Consider the following 17,387-nt stretch of genomic DNA (forward strand, 5'->3'; position numbering starts at 1 on the left):
TTTGTCCAGCTCTAAAATTTTATCATTAGTATTTTAACAATTTCTGATTTTCAAAAGTTACAGCATTTATGATCTATATAAATAACTTCAGCAACATACATCTTTACTTTTATAAAATGACTTGACTACATTATGTTACTGATCCTCACAACAATCCTGTGAAGATGAATGACTGATAGCATTGTCCCAGTTTTAGATAGAGAAACTGAGGTTCTATGAAGTTAATTGACTTGTCCTAGTTCACTCAATAAACATTTATTAATATAGCTGTATATACCAAGGAACCGTGCTAGGCTCATGAGTTAATGCTCTAATGAAGTTAAAGTTAAATACTCATGACATAGAGAAACTGAGGTTCTATGAAGTTAATTGACTTGTCCTAGTTCACTCAATAAACATTTATTAATATAGCTGTATATACCAAGGAACCGTGCTAGGCTCATGAAACAAAAACAAAGAAAAAAAAAGTCCACAAAAAAGCTTACATTCGTTTGAGGAGAAACAATATGAACACAAATAAGCAAATACAGGATATATACAGTTGTTCCAAAACCAGAGCAGAGCCAAAATCCTAGGTCAGAATTGATGTAAAGAAAGTAAGAGTTCACAGTGGAGAAAGAACAGGTTTAAGAATGAGGCAAAGGGAATATGGAAGGTCAAAGAGAAAAATTCCAGAGTTCTTGATCATGCAAGAGGTAACATTCATGGGAGATGAGATCAAAGATAAAATCATCCTTGTATCTTTGAATGTAGCTAAGATGGAGTCATGGTGTATATCATGCATGAAATTTACTAGCAGGCAAGAATGAGGGAACATTAATATTTATGCTGATGTCCTCAAATACAAAAGAGAGTTGATGGTGGCATAGAAGCTTTGAGGAGAAAAGGGAAAATGACCTGTGGATCAGAAGATAAGTAAGAATAAAGCTAGAGCTATCTCTCCTCTGCTCTGCTGCTTAAAAATATATTGTTATTGTTATTTTTTTTTTTTTAGCAGCATGTGAAACAGTTTGTATCCACATGCAGAAACTGACTCTTCTGCAAAAGGGGCTTGCCCACCTAGGCCCAGTAACTTGGTTTCCGTCTTTAATAAGACTGTTTATTTTTTTAAAATACACTTTGAATTGAAAAACAATTAAATAGTAAGAAATAATCTTTTAACCAAATAATGTATTAATTTCATTGCCTAGCTATGAACTTTTTAATGAACAGTTTTAAAAATAATTTTAGTTCAATTCAAATACACTTTTAAAAAAATAGTACTTGCCCTCAAGGAGCTTAGTTTTCTACTAGAAACTCAGAATCAAGTTCTTTCTATATACATGACAGGTCTCATCTGCCATAAATATATTAATTTACCATCAAAAGAATTTACTTTCTCCATATAATTCTTATATAGCTTATGCATTACAGAAGAGAAAAGGATAATAGAATAATAAGATAAAAAGATAAAAGAATAATAGAAAGGGGATATATCTTTGGTAAATACTGATAATTTCCTTGTTCAACAGATGGAAACTACACAAGATACCTGTAACAATAACAAAAAAGGAAGTAGTTCTATAACAGTTTATCAACTATTTTTTATGTCATGAGTATTTTTGGCAGTCTGGTAAAGACTATAAACCACTTCTTAAGTGATTTTTAAATACATAAAAACACATAGGATTACAAAAGTGACTAATTATATGGAAACAGTATCAAATATATGTATTTTTTAAATTCACAAGCCTCAGGTTAAGAATCCCTGCTTTAGAAAGGGATTACTAAAGCCTATATACTTCTACTCATGAGATCAGAAGATGCTAATGGAGATTTTAAAATATTTTTATGACATCACCCTCCCATTAGTCTTTTTTTCAAACCCAAATTACTTTTTTTTTCCAACATAATAAGATTTAGAATAACAAAAAAGACCCTATAAGTCAACTAATCAAATCCCTCATTTTACAGATAAGAAAACTGAGGCTGAAGGAGGTAAAGCAAATTCCCCAAAACCATACAGGCAACAAACAAAGACAGCATTTGAATCCAGCTCCTTCGATTTCCAATCTTGTGTACTTTCTACCTCACTACCTCAAAAAAGACTAAAGTAGCAATCTGATCCCAGGTAATTTAATGATCAAGCTGGCTTTACCATCAGAATTCTAAAATCCGATTTTCCTTTTCTTTGAGCTCTGCTCTATTTCTCCATGAAAGGAATACCCAAAATTCAAGTTTTCAACTAATCAGCAATGATAAAAAAAAAAAAAAAAATACATACAACTAACATTGGTCATTGGTTTTTTTTTTTTAATTCATTTTCTTATTTCATCAGTATATAAAACTTCTACTGTGTCTATTTTCTTCACTGGTATAGATGAATAATATGTCTGAAAATTAAAATCTTAGATAGTAACCTGAAGTTCTGAAAGAATAAGTGATTTGCCCACAATCACACATTCAGTCTATAGCAGAAACTAGACAAAATCCACCTTGTATTCCCAATTACAAAAACAAATTACATAAAGTCAACCTATTTATTTCTAACTCACATTTAAGTTCATAGCCAAAACCTAATTTTTACATTTGTTCTTTCCAATTTAAAAATATCTTTTGTCTAGTTCCCTCATTAAAAAAAAAAAAAAAATCCCACTACTTCATGTGAAATTTGTGTAATTCTTGGTATACTTGCTGAGCTCAGAGTTTATTTGTGAATGAATAAATTTCAGTCATATTATACCACCTCATTCATTAATAATGACTTAATGAGCTCTCACAGGTGTCACCAATAGGTATATTAGACTCTTCTAAAAGAAGCATGATAAAGAAAACCCTTGGGTGTGTCTTGGGAACCTCCCAAAGAAAGTCCTACTTAAAGTAGATATATTTCGTAATTTCACTTAAATATATTCTTAAAATATTTACCAGGATGGCATCCCTACATTTCCATATTTAAGAAAAAATTTTCTGCTTAAAAAAATACTTATGCACATAACAAGAGAAAATGTTGAACGTTGGTCAACAAAAATCTTCGCTAACTACTGGACTCGAAGTGTGTCTCAAAAGATACAATTCCAAGACAGAGAACATAGCTGAACCATTCTGCTATACCACCAATTATAAATCTCTAGCCACTGGTTTAATTCTGGTCTATTTAAATTGTATGTTTCTATAAAACTTAGATGTAGTGGGGGTGGCAGCTTGGTGGAATGCACGTTTTAAACATGATAACACGAGTCATCATGCTCTCTAAGACAATGAATGGTTGGAGCTTAATCAAATGCCAATCTCTTTCACCATAAATTATACGCCCACCTACTGGATGGCTTCTTCAAAGGAAAAACTATCCGAGGAAAACATTCAGCAGTTAAAGTGCAGCTAACACATAGGAAGCTCATGAACCCTCAATAAAGTTTCGGAGAAAAAAAAAAGAATTCCAAAATACAGAAAGTTTTAAAAACCCAACTCACACCAACACACAGCACCCGGATGAAGGGATATCCAAAGCAAACCAGTACTTTTCGCAGAATAAATACCGATTTTCGACGCTGTGGTGTAATACCAATGCCAAAGCCAATACTATCTACTGGGGGCATGGGAGCAACTAGGAAAGGTAGTTAAAGAAACAAGTGAGAAACTGGGATTTTCCACGCCTCCCCCATATAATCCCTCGGGTGGGCCAAGAACATCGGAGAAAAAGAAAAAGTGGTTGATTGGTGAATGAATGAATGCAAGTACATCTTCTACACCTGCAGCTACAAACTTATAGCACCAAGTGGAAGGGTAAAAACGTCCAAGGAGCACTAAGATGAAAATGAAATAAGGGAGAGTTGTTTAAAAAAAAAAAAAAAAAGGAAAAAGAAAGAAAAAGAAAGGGCACGCGCCAACCTGCGCGATTCATTCAAACACCCCGACGGCCGTCTCCCTCCCCCACCCAAGAAGACAGAAGTCTGGGCGAGGATGCAGAGCCGCGGTCTGAGCTAAAGGCGGCGGCGGCCGCGGGAGGCACGCACCCACCCCTCCCCCCAGCCCCGGGACAGCGACCGACCGTCGGGAGCCCCAGCCTCCCCCTCCTTTCCCGGGGCCTTGGAGCCTCAAGCCTGGCCCCAGGGGAGGGGGTGTTGCGTGAGAAAGGGGGAGCGTCCGGTGGGAGAGGAGAGCGTCCCGCGAGAGGGGGACAGCCCGGGGGTGGGGGTGGGTAGGGAGCATCCCGAGGGGGGGCCCCCGACGCGGCCCGCCCCGCCCCCTGCCCCGCCCCCAGGGGGTCCCGGCAACTTTCTTCCGCGGGAACCTGGCGCCCCCCGAGCCTCCCCGGTCTGGAGGGGCCATGGAGATGGAGGCGGGGCTGTGTTGGGGAGTCCGGACTCACTTTTTCAGATGTTTCTCTCTCTTCGGCCTCCGCTTTCGGGCCTGAATGGCCAGCACTGTGGGGGGTGGGGGGGAAGGGAAGAGAGAGAGTCACACATTAACGGTTGGGGACGTTGTGGCCTCCGGGAAACGGGGCGGCAGGGAGGACAGAGAGCCGAAAGGGTACACACACCTTTCCGGGAGCTCATCCCGCTCGGGGAAGGGGCGGTGACGGGGAGCCGGAGCCGAAGCCGGAGCTGGAGCCGGAGCCGGGGGCTGCAGCCTCCTCCACTCGCTCCGCCAGTCCAGGAGGAGGCGGGAACCGCGCCTGCGCCACCGGCCGCCGCTCCCCGCGGGGGCCCGGCGCAGGACCCGCCCCCCCCGGCCCCGGCCCCGCCCCCGACTCCGCCCCTGGTCCGGCCAGCCGAGCGCCTCGGTCTTGTCAACCTCTCAAGACTGTCTCTCACTATCCCCTCAACCTACCTCCGGGGTTTCTCAACTGAGGCTGGTACCGAAGCATCTTCCTCCCAACCCCAGCCCGGACCTCGAGCGCTGCGGGACCCGCCCCGCCCCTCTCCCGGCTCTGCCTCCTCCCCCAATGGCTCAGCCCCGCGGTCCTCCCTCGGTCCGTCGCCCCTCCCTTCCCACCCCCACCCCCGCCCAGCGTCTCTGCCTCCGCCCCGCCCCCTCCCAGCCCCCCTTCTAGGACTGACTCACCTTGTGTCCAGCTCTTGCCCTCCCAATCCCCCCATCCCTCCAACTCCTAGTAAAGGTCGCTCCCCCTCTTCTCTCTTCTCGCTCACCAAAGGATACTTCACTCTCTGTAGCACCATCTTGTCTCCTCTCGACTTGGCTCCGGTTCAGACGACCTCTTTTCTTTCCACCCAAGACCCTTTCCCCCTTTTCCTCCATCTTTTCATCCCTTAGTCCCCACATTGGTTCCTCATTCTACCGTTCTGCGCGGATCAGTTTTGGTCCCTCATCTCTCGGACCCAGGACCTGCTTTTCCTGCTCCTTTTCCCATGGATCTGTATTTTAAAAGTGGCACTATACCTAGGGGGCTCAACACAGCAGCGGATACTCATTGGCACAATGTTGGTACATTTTGGTTGGCCATTTCAAGGCTGAGCCGAGTCGCCCAGGTATGAAACAACTTTTTCTCCCTAACTCTTCTCAGAGGTTTAACTTGAAGTATCGAAAAGGCCGAATGTGTTATTCTAGTTGAAAGAGCAGTGGGTTCCGAATCTGATAACGATCTAGATTCGAATCTATGTTCTTCTCATGGCCTGTGTGACTTTGGAAAAGTCACTGTACCTCTCTGGACCACCATATCTTCACCTGGAAAATGAGCGCCTTGGATTAGGTGGCTTTCATGACTCATTCTGCTCTCAGCCTATGATCCTTTGCTCTCCTTCCAAATCTGATTTCTATTACATTTTAATCCTATCTCTGCCATCCTATGAATTTAGACCAGGAGATGATCTCTTAATGTTTCTTTCAACTTCTAAAAACTATGAACACAAATAATATATAACCTCACTAAGCATGTTTCTTCTTGAAAATGTTGCTTTCTTTTGTGACGAATAAAAAGTTATACTCTCTTGTGTGGCTTCCTGTTAAGACTTCATCTTCAGTGTAAAAGCAATCTTTTCAAAATGTTTTGAGTTTTTAGCGAAAAGTGTTGATTTTAGGGGAGTTAAAAGGAAAGAAAAAAGGAGATTATTTGTTTGAAATGTCCTTCCAACTGCCCCCCAAGATCCCTATTTTAAACAGATTGAAGCATCAATTAATAAGATCACAATGTTCTGTGATACTATATCAAAAGTTGATAGAGATGTGCTAAATTCCTTAAATGTAGCCTTAAAAAAAAAAAAAAAAAAAGGACTAAGGATGACCCTGGCACATTTACTGAAGACCAGCAGAATATAAATGATAAATTTAGAGTTAAAGCAATAATCATATAAAGTAAATAAAAAGGCAATGTTATTATACTGTTCCTTCAAATAACAAGATTTAAAACTGGAAATCAACATTTATCAAGGCCTACTATGTAGTAGGTACTGTGTTAAACATTAGGGTACAAAGTAAAGCAAAAGATAATCTCTGCTTTCCATCAGCTCCCAGTAATCCTTATGATCCAATCTAAATTTACAGATGAATGAATAAATTATTTTACTAAATGTTTTTGTTGTTGTTTACTGAGATTTTTCAAGTCAATACTATTTGTGACCCCGTTTGGGATTTCTTGGCAAAGATACTGGAGTGATTTGCCATTTCCTTCTCCAGATCAACTGACAGAGAAAACTGAGACAAATAGGATTAAGTGACTTGCTCAATGTCACACAGTTGGTATCTGAGATCAGATATGAATTCAGGAATTCTTCCTAACTTCACACCTGGTAATTCATCCACCAAATGCCAAGCACTTTAAGTAGAATTAGAAAAAATGAACAGTCCTTACTCTTTCAAGGACCTCATATCCTAATTGGGAAAGATATCAGATACAAGAGAGTTCAGTTCCAATTAGAAAAAGAACATACACAAACACATAAGAGTTCTGCAGCAGTGTGGATAGCTGCCCTCCTGAAGATGTAAGGGTGCAGTTGTAGGGCAGCTGGTAAGATCTAGAAGACCTTGGATAGAGAAAACAAATAAAGAAATTAAGGCCCAGACACGGGCTTGCTTGAGTTCATACAAGTAGTAAAGTAGTAGGATTTATAGTCTAACCCAGTACCTCTAACTCCAAACCTACTATACCAGGCTGCCTTCATATTTGGCTACAATGAAGTTTTCAAAAGTACATCAGCTATTTCATTGTCAGAGAAGTTTTATAACTGTATCCTTACCTCAAGGTTGACTAGTCATAACCCTAAAGCATGGAATGTTATAAAGGATATTAGACAGATGGAGCCTGAGTGTGTCTTTTGGATGTAAATTTGTGTTTATTCTTCTGACCAAAATGTTTGTATATTTCTATAAATTAGGGGAGGACTTGTGACTCAGTATTAGTGATGTAATATTTGTAGAGTACCTTGAATTTTTTTGAATAAAAATACATCATCATCATCATCATCAAACATTTTAAAACATTTAGCCATGATAATGGTCTTGTTGTTATATTAAAAAAATCATAAAAGATTGGGGGCTGAAAGGGACAAAGAACTACCAAAATATTAATAACAATGATACAAGGTCATATTTTATAGCATTTTATTTTCCAAAGTACTCTCCTTACAACAGCCTGTATGTGAGAATGATGATATAATCCGCATTTTACAGATGAGTACTCTGAAGCTTAGAAAGTGACATCTAAGGCAGCTAAAGAATATAGTACTCAGTCCTTTATGAAGAGGATGTAAGCTCAAATCCAGCCTCTGATATTTATTGCATGTATAATCATGGGCATATCACTTTATCTCTGCTTCAGTTTCCTCAATTATAATATGAAGAGAAAAATACTTCCTACTTTACAGGGTTATTATAAGGATCAAATAAAATTATCTTTAGGAAGCATTTGGCATAAGATTTATCATATAAAAGACACTTAATAAATGTTTCTTCCCTTTCCTTCCCCTTAGAACTGGGTTTCAAACTCAGGTCTAGATTGAGCCTAAATCTAAAACTTCTTCCCTCCATTTTACGACAATATCTTTCTCACTAGTCTGTTGGATTTAGAAATTTACTACCTATAAAGATAATTCTTAACTTTATAAATTGCAAAGTTGTTTGAAAGAAGACTTCAGGAAATGCAGAAATGAAAACCAATATAGCAATAAAAGCTACATTTTGTTTATTTTAAAATAAAATAAATGGCTCTAGCATCATGTGAGGCTACATAATCAGAGAAGATATATAGGTTTATGGACAAACCATAGAGGTCATCCACAAGTACATGTGTCTTGGAAAGATACTACAAATAAACAATGAGTTAGGTCCACAAATAAACAGGAGAAAGGAGGAAGGAAAACTGCACAGTCCTTTTAGTGATCCCAAGCTTCTCTACAAAAGAAAAGTTCATCTTTTTAACATCAATAGTTTCCCAGCAATGTTGGATAATACTGAGTGATGAAACACTATGATCTCCAAATAATTGAAGTTAAGATTTGCCCAAAGAACAAAGGAGAGATGCATGTTTTGTAAACAAAATATAAGTGGCAATATCTTACAAATGAGGATTTTCACAGTAGAAACTGTATAGCAAATGTCTTTGGAGAAATAAAGATGGAAAAAGAAAGATGGGCCAGTCGTATAACAAAAACAAAGGAAAACCGAAGGACAGTACATATGTTCCAATGTCACAAAAATGAAAAGAAGTGCTTACTTCAGCAGCACATATGCTAAAATTGGAATAACAAAGAGATTTGTATGGCTCATGTTCAAGGTTGACATACAAATTCATGAAGCAGTCTTTGATGTATTTGGTTTGTTTTTGCAGGAAATGGGAAGAATGTTTGTTTGTTTGTTTTTTTACTTGACCATATTTGTTTGTTATAAGTAAAGGCATCTATTTTGGAGGGAAGGAAAGTCTAGGGAAGGGAGCTGGGGTAGTGATAGCAATGACAAAAACAAATCAAGAAAGGATTGTAAATGAAAATAGTAAAAGAACAGAAGAGAGCACAGAAAACTGGCAGTGTTGATACTATTCTATTAAGTTTCACATATATTTTTTAAATAGTATATAATAGAGATTGAGGTGAAGATTTCATATGCAAACTTTTTTTTACTTTTCTTTGTAATCAGAAATGTTCATGTTTGTTAATATTTGTCAAATTTGTAATTTGAAAATATTTCAAAAGTAGTGTGAGGAGGACCTATTGCTGGATTTATAGAAGATTGTTTACAAGTAGAATAGGATGGGCAATCATGGATAGACTGCCATCGTTGCTGAGAGTACTCGAATTGACATCACCGTTCTATTGGAGCATAATCAAAGATTACAAGATGAAAGATTTAGAGCTTGAAGAGATCTTAGATGTCATTGCTTTTTTTTTTCTCTTTCTTTTTTTTCCTTTTTGATCTTATTTTTCATACGCAGCATGATAAATGTGGAAATATAAATAGTAGAATTGCACATGTTTAACATATATTGGATTACTTGCTGTCTAGGGGAAGGAAGGGAAGAAAATTTGGAACACAAGGTTTTGCAAGAGTGAATGTTGAAAACTCTTTGTATATATTTTGAAAATAAAAAACTATTATTAAAAAAAACTATGCCATATTAAGACTAATTGGAATCTATGATGTCTAGCTTACAGAGAGAATACTATGATTCTAGGATTTAAGGAGGACATTATCTTATCCTTAAATGCTTAAAAGTTTTTTATTGGAGAAATATAAGAATTATTCTGTTTTGTCTAAGAAGGCAGAATTCAGACTAGTGGGTGGTAGAGAGATAAATTCCAACCAATATAGTAAAGAACTTCCTAACATAGTCAGATCTTCTCAATCATAACAAAGTCTTTTCATGATAGGTTTCTTCTAAAACCTATCAAGCTAGCTATTGTCCTATTTCTTTATTTCCCTGGATTAATATATTTCTTGGGAAACCTGTCCATATTTGATCTTTCCCAATGAAAAATAATCTTTCCATTATCTCACTATCCAGTTCATTCTGAATCAGGTTTCTGGCTCCTCCAGGTTGCTGAAACCACTTTCTCTAAAAACAATAAAACGAAAACTGAACATTGTAGATAAAATGAACCTAGGAGCTTGACCCCAAGAAAGAATCAAGGAAATGTGTCCTGTTCCTTCCATTGGAGAGGTGATGTTGAATACTGCATATACTGTCAGGCACAGTTGCTGTGCTAGGTAATTTTGCTGAACTGTTTTCCTCTTTTTCTAAAGCAAGGAAAGACACATTCAGAAATAAATATGATGTAAATAACCATATATGTGAATATTTTGCATGTGGGTGTTTGTATATAATTCTATACATGAATGTTGTCTTCTCCAGTAGCATGTAAGCTTCCTACGAGTAGGAACTGTTTCATTTGGTTTTGGGCACATAGTACAGTGTCTGCCACATAGTAAATGACTGATTGTAAAATTGCTTGTTGATTGATTGTAAAAATCAAAAGAAACCAATAAAAATCAGATATTTTTCAAAAATAGATTACTATTTCTAAAGTTACCAGTGATTTCCTAATTGCCAAAACCAATGACCTTTATTCAGTCCTGATCCTTTTTGCCTTTTCCTTGTCCCCAATTTCGGTAGTTTTTTTTTTTTTTTTTTTTTTTGACAAGGCTAATCCTTTTCTTCCTTTTGGATATCCTCCTTTCCTTGACTTCAGAGACACTTGTCTTACTTCTCTTCTCAAACTTTTTTTTCTTTGACTCTATTCATTCTTCATCCTCTTATTTCTCTGCTTGTCATTTCAGGTCTTTCCATACTATGCTACCATGCTTTTCAAACTCTATATTAGTCTCCTTTGCTTCTGTATTTTTTTCCATTTCCATATCCATGCTAATCATGTTTCCTACGAATAGGATGTCTTTGTGCCTTTTCTTTGTGCTTCCAATCTTTTACATCTTTTAAAAACTAACTTAGATGCTGTCTCCTGCTTGAAGTCTTCTCTGATCTCCCTGAATAATAATAACTATTTCTATTCCCTGCTTGATCCATCAGGCAGGAAACTTGCTACTTTCTAATACATTTATATAATGGTATATATTACAATTATCTATAACTTGTCCCTTTGCTAGACAATGAATCCTGGGATGATAGAAATTCTCTTTTATCCTAACTTTGTATCTCCTACAACCTATAGCACAATGCTATGCACACAGTGCTTCCTAAACAAATTTCTGCTGGTTGAATGAATCAATGAATAGCAATTAGATTCTGGGGTCTCAAAGGTTCCAGCAGTTCTTGTCAAGCTGGAAAAGCTTAAAATAAATATTGTATGTCTGATCAAGCCTATCAAATTCAGGAAGACTCCTCACTGGTTGGATGGCCATGAGATGATGAAATTTTTCCTAGGTATGGTAACTCTTGAAACTATTTACCAAGTCATAGAGAAATTTCAACCCACATAGATGAAGATAGTACCAACCTGATGATATCACAAACCTTTCAAAGTATTAAACTATACACAAGAAATTTCTAACAATTAGAGCTGTCTCAAAATGGAATGATCTACCTCATAAGGTAGTAAGTTCATGGTATCAGAGATTTAGAGCTAAAAGCCTAAAAAAGATCCTAGAGGTCACTACGTCTAATCCTCACATTACAGATAAGTTCAGAGAGGTTAGGTGACTTGTACAAGGTCTTACAAAGTATTCCAAAAGTCTCAGTGCAGTTTTACGCTCTAATAGCCACATAAACTATCGATGGATCCATAGTAGAGCTTATATGCCTCCTCTGCCCCAAAGTTTGCCTGGTGCCTCAAGTTGAGATGGCTCATAACACCAAACATATATATTTTTTAAAACATTCATAAACATGAAGTTAATTGTTGGTAGTCTGACAGTGTGCTATCTTAAAACAGCCCTAAGACTCTTAGGACACCCTGAAGAAATAGTGAATGGTAGAACTGAGATATTAGCCCATGTCCTCTGACTCAGATTCAGAATTCTTATCTTCATCATGGTGCCTCCCTATTCTCTGGTATGAGAGATTTTTGAACAAAGGCTAGATGATTATTTGTCAAAAATTCATGCTTTAGGTAAGAGTTGGACTCAGACTGTCCAACATTTCTTACAGCTCAGTGATTCTATCAATTATATCATTAATGATCATAAATTCTGTATTTCTGTGATACAGGAAAAATGTTTAAATCATCATAAGACTAGAGGCATTGAATTTTTCTAATGATGGTCTATGCCTTAGTAATTATTTCTCTCATAGAGTGCAAAAGAATTCATCTCTTCACTTTATTTAGTTCTCTGAAGAGAAATTTCTCAATATGGCTAGAAACAACCATATGCATACATTAAAAGAATAACACATTACTTACTGTATTTTTTCTCTGCTTTGCACATTCAGTAACAGCCTTTGGAATGGTGTCCTCATTCTGCTTTCATTTGATAGAAAGTCACAAATAGTAGGAAATTTTCTGCTTATATTTAGACAAAAGGAAAGCCAATCAGAACCATGCAGATCTCATTATGAAGATTATCAGTATAAATGAAGGCTTATTGAATTCCTGCTGTGTACTTGACCTTGTCCTAAACCAGGTCAAGTTGTACAACTGATTATTTGCAGATGGGACATTCTGTCTTGATGTTATACTACTCAGTAATATGTTCTAAGAGGAACGAACAGGTGGTCACAGGGTGTGGCCATAAAATACCTATGCTCACAGGAGCACAAAGTACATAATAAACTCTTAGAAATAAATTTATTTTCTACCCGGTACAAGAAGTTGAGGAATAGTTTCCATTTCTTTCCTGCCTGCTGCTTCTGGTTGAAGCCACTGATCTATACCATGATTGAAAGCATCATATACAGTAATGACATTATACCTAGTAATCTGTAATTTGAACAAATATTAAGGTCATCTCTGGGCAAATGGTTTATACAGAAAGATAAATGATTCCTGTAATGGTGGAGCTTAAAGAGGTAGGTAATATTTTATTTTAAGAAATAGACTAGGTCTAGCATGCTCACTTTTCCATGAACCCACCACCAAACGGACATTAAGACCTTCAGAACTTGCTAAACCCTTCCTAATCATATAATCCTAGGCCATCTAGTTCATCTCCTTTAATTTATTAGAGAAAGTTAAATGGTTTGCCCAAACTCACACAGATAATAAGAGTCAGAGATGAGATTTGAATTCAGAGGCTTCCCAAGACCACTCCTTCTTTCCAGGACCATGCTGCCTCTAGTTTTTGAAGCATTTAGTGCTTTTAACCTAAAACTGCAGCTCATGCTCTAGATTCACTAAGGCCTTATTCAACACAATGGGTGTGAAAAGAAATTAGCACTATTTGGTGAAACTAGGAAGTGGCTTTTATTTTGAATAGTTCAATCTGAAAGACATTCACATATTCTTTATCAGGAGTCTGGTGGCCTAGTAATGTGGTGAGACTGAAGGGGTATAGGATAACAATAGAAATATTCAACAGAAATAGAGATTTCATCTGCTTTTAATATCTGCCAAGATGTACCTTTGGCTGAGGCCCATAAGCCACTTGAGTAATATAGTCTTTTATTTTAAAAAACTTATTTATTTTTAACATTCTTTTTCTTTTTTTTGAATTCCAAATTCTCTCCAGCCCACCTCTCCTTCCCTTACCCACTTACATGATATCAATTATTCATATGAAATAATTAGCCATACCATAAAAAAGCAAGAAAAATAAAGAAAAGGAAAAAATATACTTCAATCTGAACTTATAAATAATCAGTTCATTTTTCTCCCATGAGTCCTTTAGAATTCTCTTACATCATTGTGTAGCTCAGAGCAGCTAAATCTTTCACAATTGATTATCATTACACTATTGCTGCTACTGTGCAACTCCTGGTTCTACTCACTTCATTTTGCATTAGTTCATTAGGTTTTTCCATGTTTTTCTCAAATCATTCCCCTTGTCATTTTGTACAGCACAATAATACTTTATCACAGTCATATGCCAGCCACATCTTGTTCAGCCATTCTCTCAATTGAGGACCATTTCCTCAGTTTCCAATCCTTTGCCACCACAAAACAGTTGCATAAATATTTTTGTACATGTACATTTTTTTCCTTTTCCTTTGATTTCTTTAGGATATAAACCTAAAAGAGATTGCTGGATCAAAAAGTATTTGCAGCTTTATAAGGTCTTTTGACATAGTTTCAAATTATTCTCCAAAAGGGTAGGACTAGTTTACAACTCCACCAACAATTCATTAGTGTACCTATTTTCCCTCATCTCCTCCAGCATGTGTCATTTCTAATAGTTGTGAAATAGTATTTCAAAGTTGTTTTAATGTGCATTTCTCTACTCATTAATCATAATATATTCTTCTGAGTAGGACAGATCACGTCCAGTCTGCAAGTGCCAGTCATGACCCCATAATATCCATGATCCCCCATGTTTAGCATGTCTTACCTCCAGGCCTTTTCTGTGCCCAAAGAGTGGGCCTTGTGACTAAGATTATGCTGGCTCACATCATCAAAGACAGTATTTTAAATACCTAAGTTTAATAACTTTAATTGTTGGTATTTCACATATCCAATGACTTATGAGTTGATATAATACTGGAAGAACTAAATGATATTGTAAATTTCTTGCTACAAATGAAGAAAACAGACATAAGAAAGTTGCAGTTATAAGGAAAAATGACTTATAGGAAGTGGTTTCATTACACACCCAACACTAATAAGAAACATCCTTTATTGGGACACTTGGTCATCTCATGTTGCAGTGTTCACAATAAAGATAAAGCCAACACTTTGAAATGCAGCAGAGACTTCTTCTACAATTACTCAGAGAACTCAATAGTACTCCTAAAATTGCTGCTTTTGCAATTAGATGAATGTGATTCTCTAGTCACAACTTTCCCATATTTTCCTATAATTCTGTCCTCATCTACCCTTACCTCTGTTAAGGACCATGCTTGGGTAAGGGGGGAGGTCAGTTCTCTGAGAGCCTCCACAGCTGTGAATCGTAACACTTGACGGAGTTGCAAAGCAGCTTTTGTTGAAGCAGATGTTCCTTGCAGATTGGAAAAGGAATAAATTGGAGGCAAGAGGGAAGAGGAGAGAGGTCAGAGAATGCAACTGCCTCTCAGTCTCCTTGTATCATCATCATCATCCTCTCACATGAAGAGATCCATTTTACAGGTCTGAGTTAGACCTCCAGCAGCCATTGGCAGGTGGCTCCCGTATCACAATATATCTCTGCCTCTTGAAATCTCCAATTCCATCTAAGGTTAAACTCAATTGCTATCTCCTTCATCAAACTTTTTCTGATTCCTCAAGTGCTGTTACTCTCCTAGAAAAAATTAATTTGTATTACTTGATATATATTTTGTACTTCCTTATCTGTGTACATATTGTTCCCCATGGTAGAATGTAAGCTCCTTAATTATAGAAACTGTTTCATTTTTGTCTTTTTATCTCTAGAATCTGGGGCATATAAGAGACACTCTAAAAGTACTTGTTGAATTTCATTAACTGCACTGGCAAGAAGCCAGTGCCCCCAAAGTTGTTACTGTAGTGAGAGCAAAAAGGCTGTTTGAATGTGAATTTAATACCTTTCAGTGAATTAACTAATGAATCCTTTACTAATGGGAAGTGGGACTACCATTTGTAGACTCAATCACCTGAATCTCTCATGTGCTATTTGGGAAAGTGAAACTGTCGCAAAATAGGAAAATGGAACAAACTAAATGCAACAGAAGAAATCTGGGGGTGGGGGAGACTGAGAGAAGGGAGTTATACAATTTTGAAAACATTTAGCATATTTTGAGATATTTGAAAAAGGAGAAGGATTAGGTGGGGATAAGAATCATGAATAGTAAGTGAAACCTCAAGTTGATTACAATGAAGATTGGTTCTAATTTAAAAGTCTACAGCCTTCAATTTCTGTCTAACAAAAGGTAAATTACAAAAGTGATTGCTAGAACTCTTTTGGGTGATTTTGTTATTTCATTTTTCTGTAATTTGATTGTTTTTTCATGTGTATCAGTTTTTATTTTTAGGATTAAATTTTGTTTAAACAAATCAATTTAAAGCAACAAACATTTATTATTAAGCAATTGTAATGTAGAAGGCACTATGCCAAATTTCAGGAATACAAAGATGAAAAATGATATAATCTTTGCTTTCAATAAATGTATAATCTAAGTGTAAGATATCTGTAGCATTCTTCCGCCTGTAACCCAGTCCCCAAGTTCTTAGATTTACAATGATATCATTATGCACTAAGGCACTCACTGCGGAACCCCACCACATCTTAATTTACTCTTCAAAGTATTCCACATTCCAGATTACCTTTTTACTCTTTCCACCAATCAAACTTTCTTTTCCTCAGTGTATATCTCATAGAGATGTAAGGGAAAAAGTAATCATTGATTCATAATGCTATGTAAATAAGTGTTTACATTTTATAAAAGATCTTTGTTAATAGAAATGTCTCTAAGAAATAGAACAAGCTATTAATCAACTCCCTAAAAAAAATCCCCAGGACCAGATGGATTTACATGTGAATTCTACTAAACATTCAAAGAATAATTAGTCCCAATGCTTTATAAACTATTTGAAAAAAAGGGAATGAAGGAGTCCTACCAAATTCCTTTTATGACACAGACATGGTACTGATACCTAAACCAGGTAGGTTGAAAACAGAGAAAGAAAAGTATAGACCAATCTCCCTAATGAATATTGATGCTAAAATCTTAAATAAAATATTAGCAGAAATGAGTCTCTAATTAGAACTTTAGATTACTGAACAAAGTAAAATGGAAAAAAAAATAGGAGGTGAAAAAAGGAAGATATTTTTGTGAAGGAGGATAACTATCTGGGCCAAACAGCCTAAAAATCAGCTCCTTGTATTAGATATTGAACAAATTCTTTCCTTCTTTTATTTCCCTACGTACAGATTCTCTAAAAAGCAAGAGTGATAGCTTTCACAAAAGTGGCAGGGAAGTATTTGAGGTGAGTAGAGGCAGATCTGTTGTCTAAGGTATGTATATATGTATGGGTTGTTTGTAAGTCAGTGACTACTGGTTTTTGAAAACCTGAATATTTACCTTCCAAAATGGTACATGAGGAAAGAAGGGAAGGAAATAAGCCTTTATTAAGCACTTACTATATACCAGACGCTGTTCTAAGTGCTTAACAAAGATTATCTCACTTGATCCTCAAAACAATCCTGGGAAAGATAGGTGCTAGTACAATTCCCATTTTACATTTCTCAAAACTAAAGCAGACAGGAAAGTGATTTTCTCAGTTAACCAGCTAATAAATGTTTAAGACCAAATTTGATTTCAGTTCTTGCAGACTCCAGGTTCAGCATTCTGTCCATTGTACTCTCTACCTGCAAGGGTGTGGTTGGGATAAAAGAACATCTTTCCTATAAGACTATCCTAAGCATTAGTACTGAAATTTAAGAAGGCTTCAATTTAAACT

The 17,387-nt window shown here is 36.9% G+C and overlaps 1 protein-coding gene and 1 non-coding gene across 5 annotated transcripts in view; one reads left to right on the forward strand and one right to left on the reverse strand.

The window, feature by feature from the left end:
* SRPK2 (SRSF protein kinase 2) overlaps positions 1–5,279 on the reverse strand; it is a 253,606-nt gene extending 248,327 nt beyond the window's left edge. The window contains exons 1-2 of one of the 4 annotated variants that reach the window (XM_031938724.1): positions 5,133–5,279; positions 4,352–4,406 (exon numbers count right to left, since the gene is read on the reverse strand). In XM_031938724.1, coding sequence (XP_031794584.1) covers positions 4,352–4,406; positions 5,133–5,265 — 188 coding nt within the window. In that variant the 5' untranslated portion in view covers positions 5,266–5,279. The other 3 variants (XM_031938726.1, XM_031938727.1, XM_031938729.1) reach the window with 3 other exon arrangements.
* A 3,363-nt stretch (positions 5,280–8,642) lies between these two features.
* Positions 8,643–8,746, forward strand: LOC111721107. Its single transcript, XR_002770469.1, has one exon. It is a non-coding gene; the product is annotated as a U6 spliceosomal RNA (small nuclear RNA).
* Positions 8,747–17,387: the final 8,641 nt, after the last annotated feature.

Source organism: Sarcophilus harrisii, chromosome 5, assembly GCF_902635505.1.
Source record: "Sarcophilus harrisii chromosome 5, mSarHar1.11, whole genome shotgun sequence".
Taxonomy (NCBI): domain Eukaryota; kingdom Metazoa; phylum Chordata; class Mammalia; order Dasyuromorphia; family Dasyuridae; genus Sarcophilus; species Sarcophilus harrisii.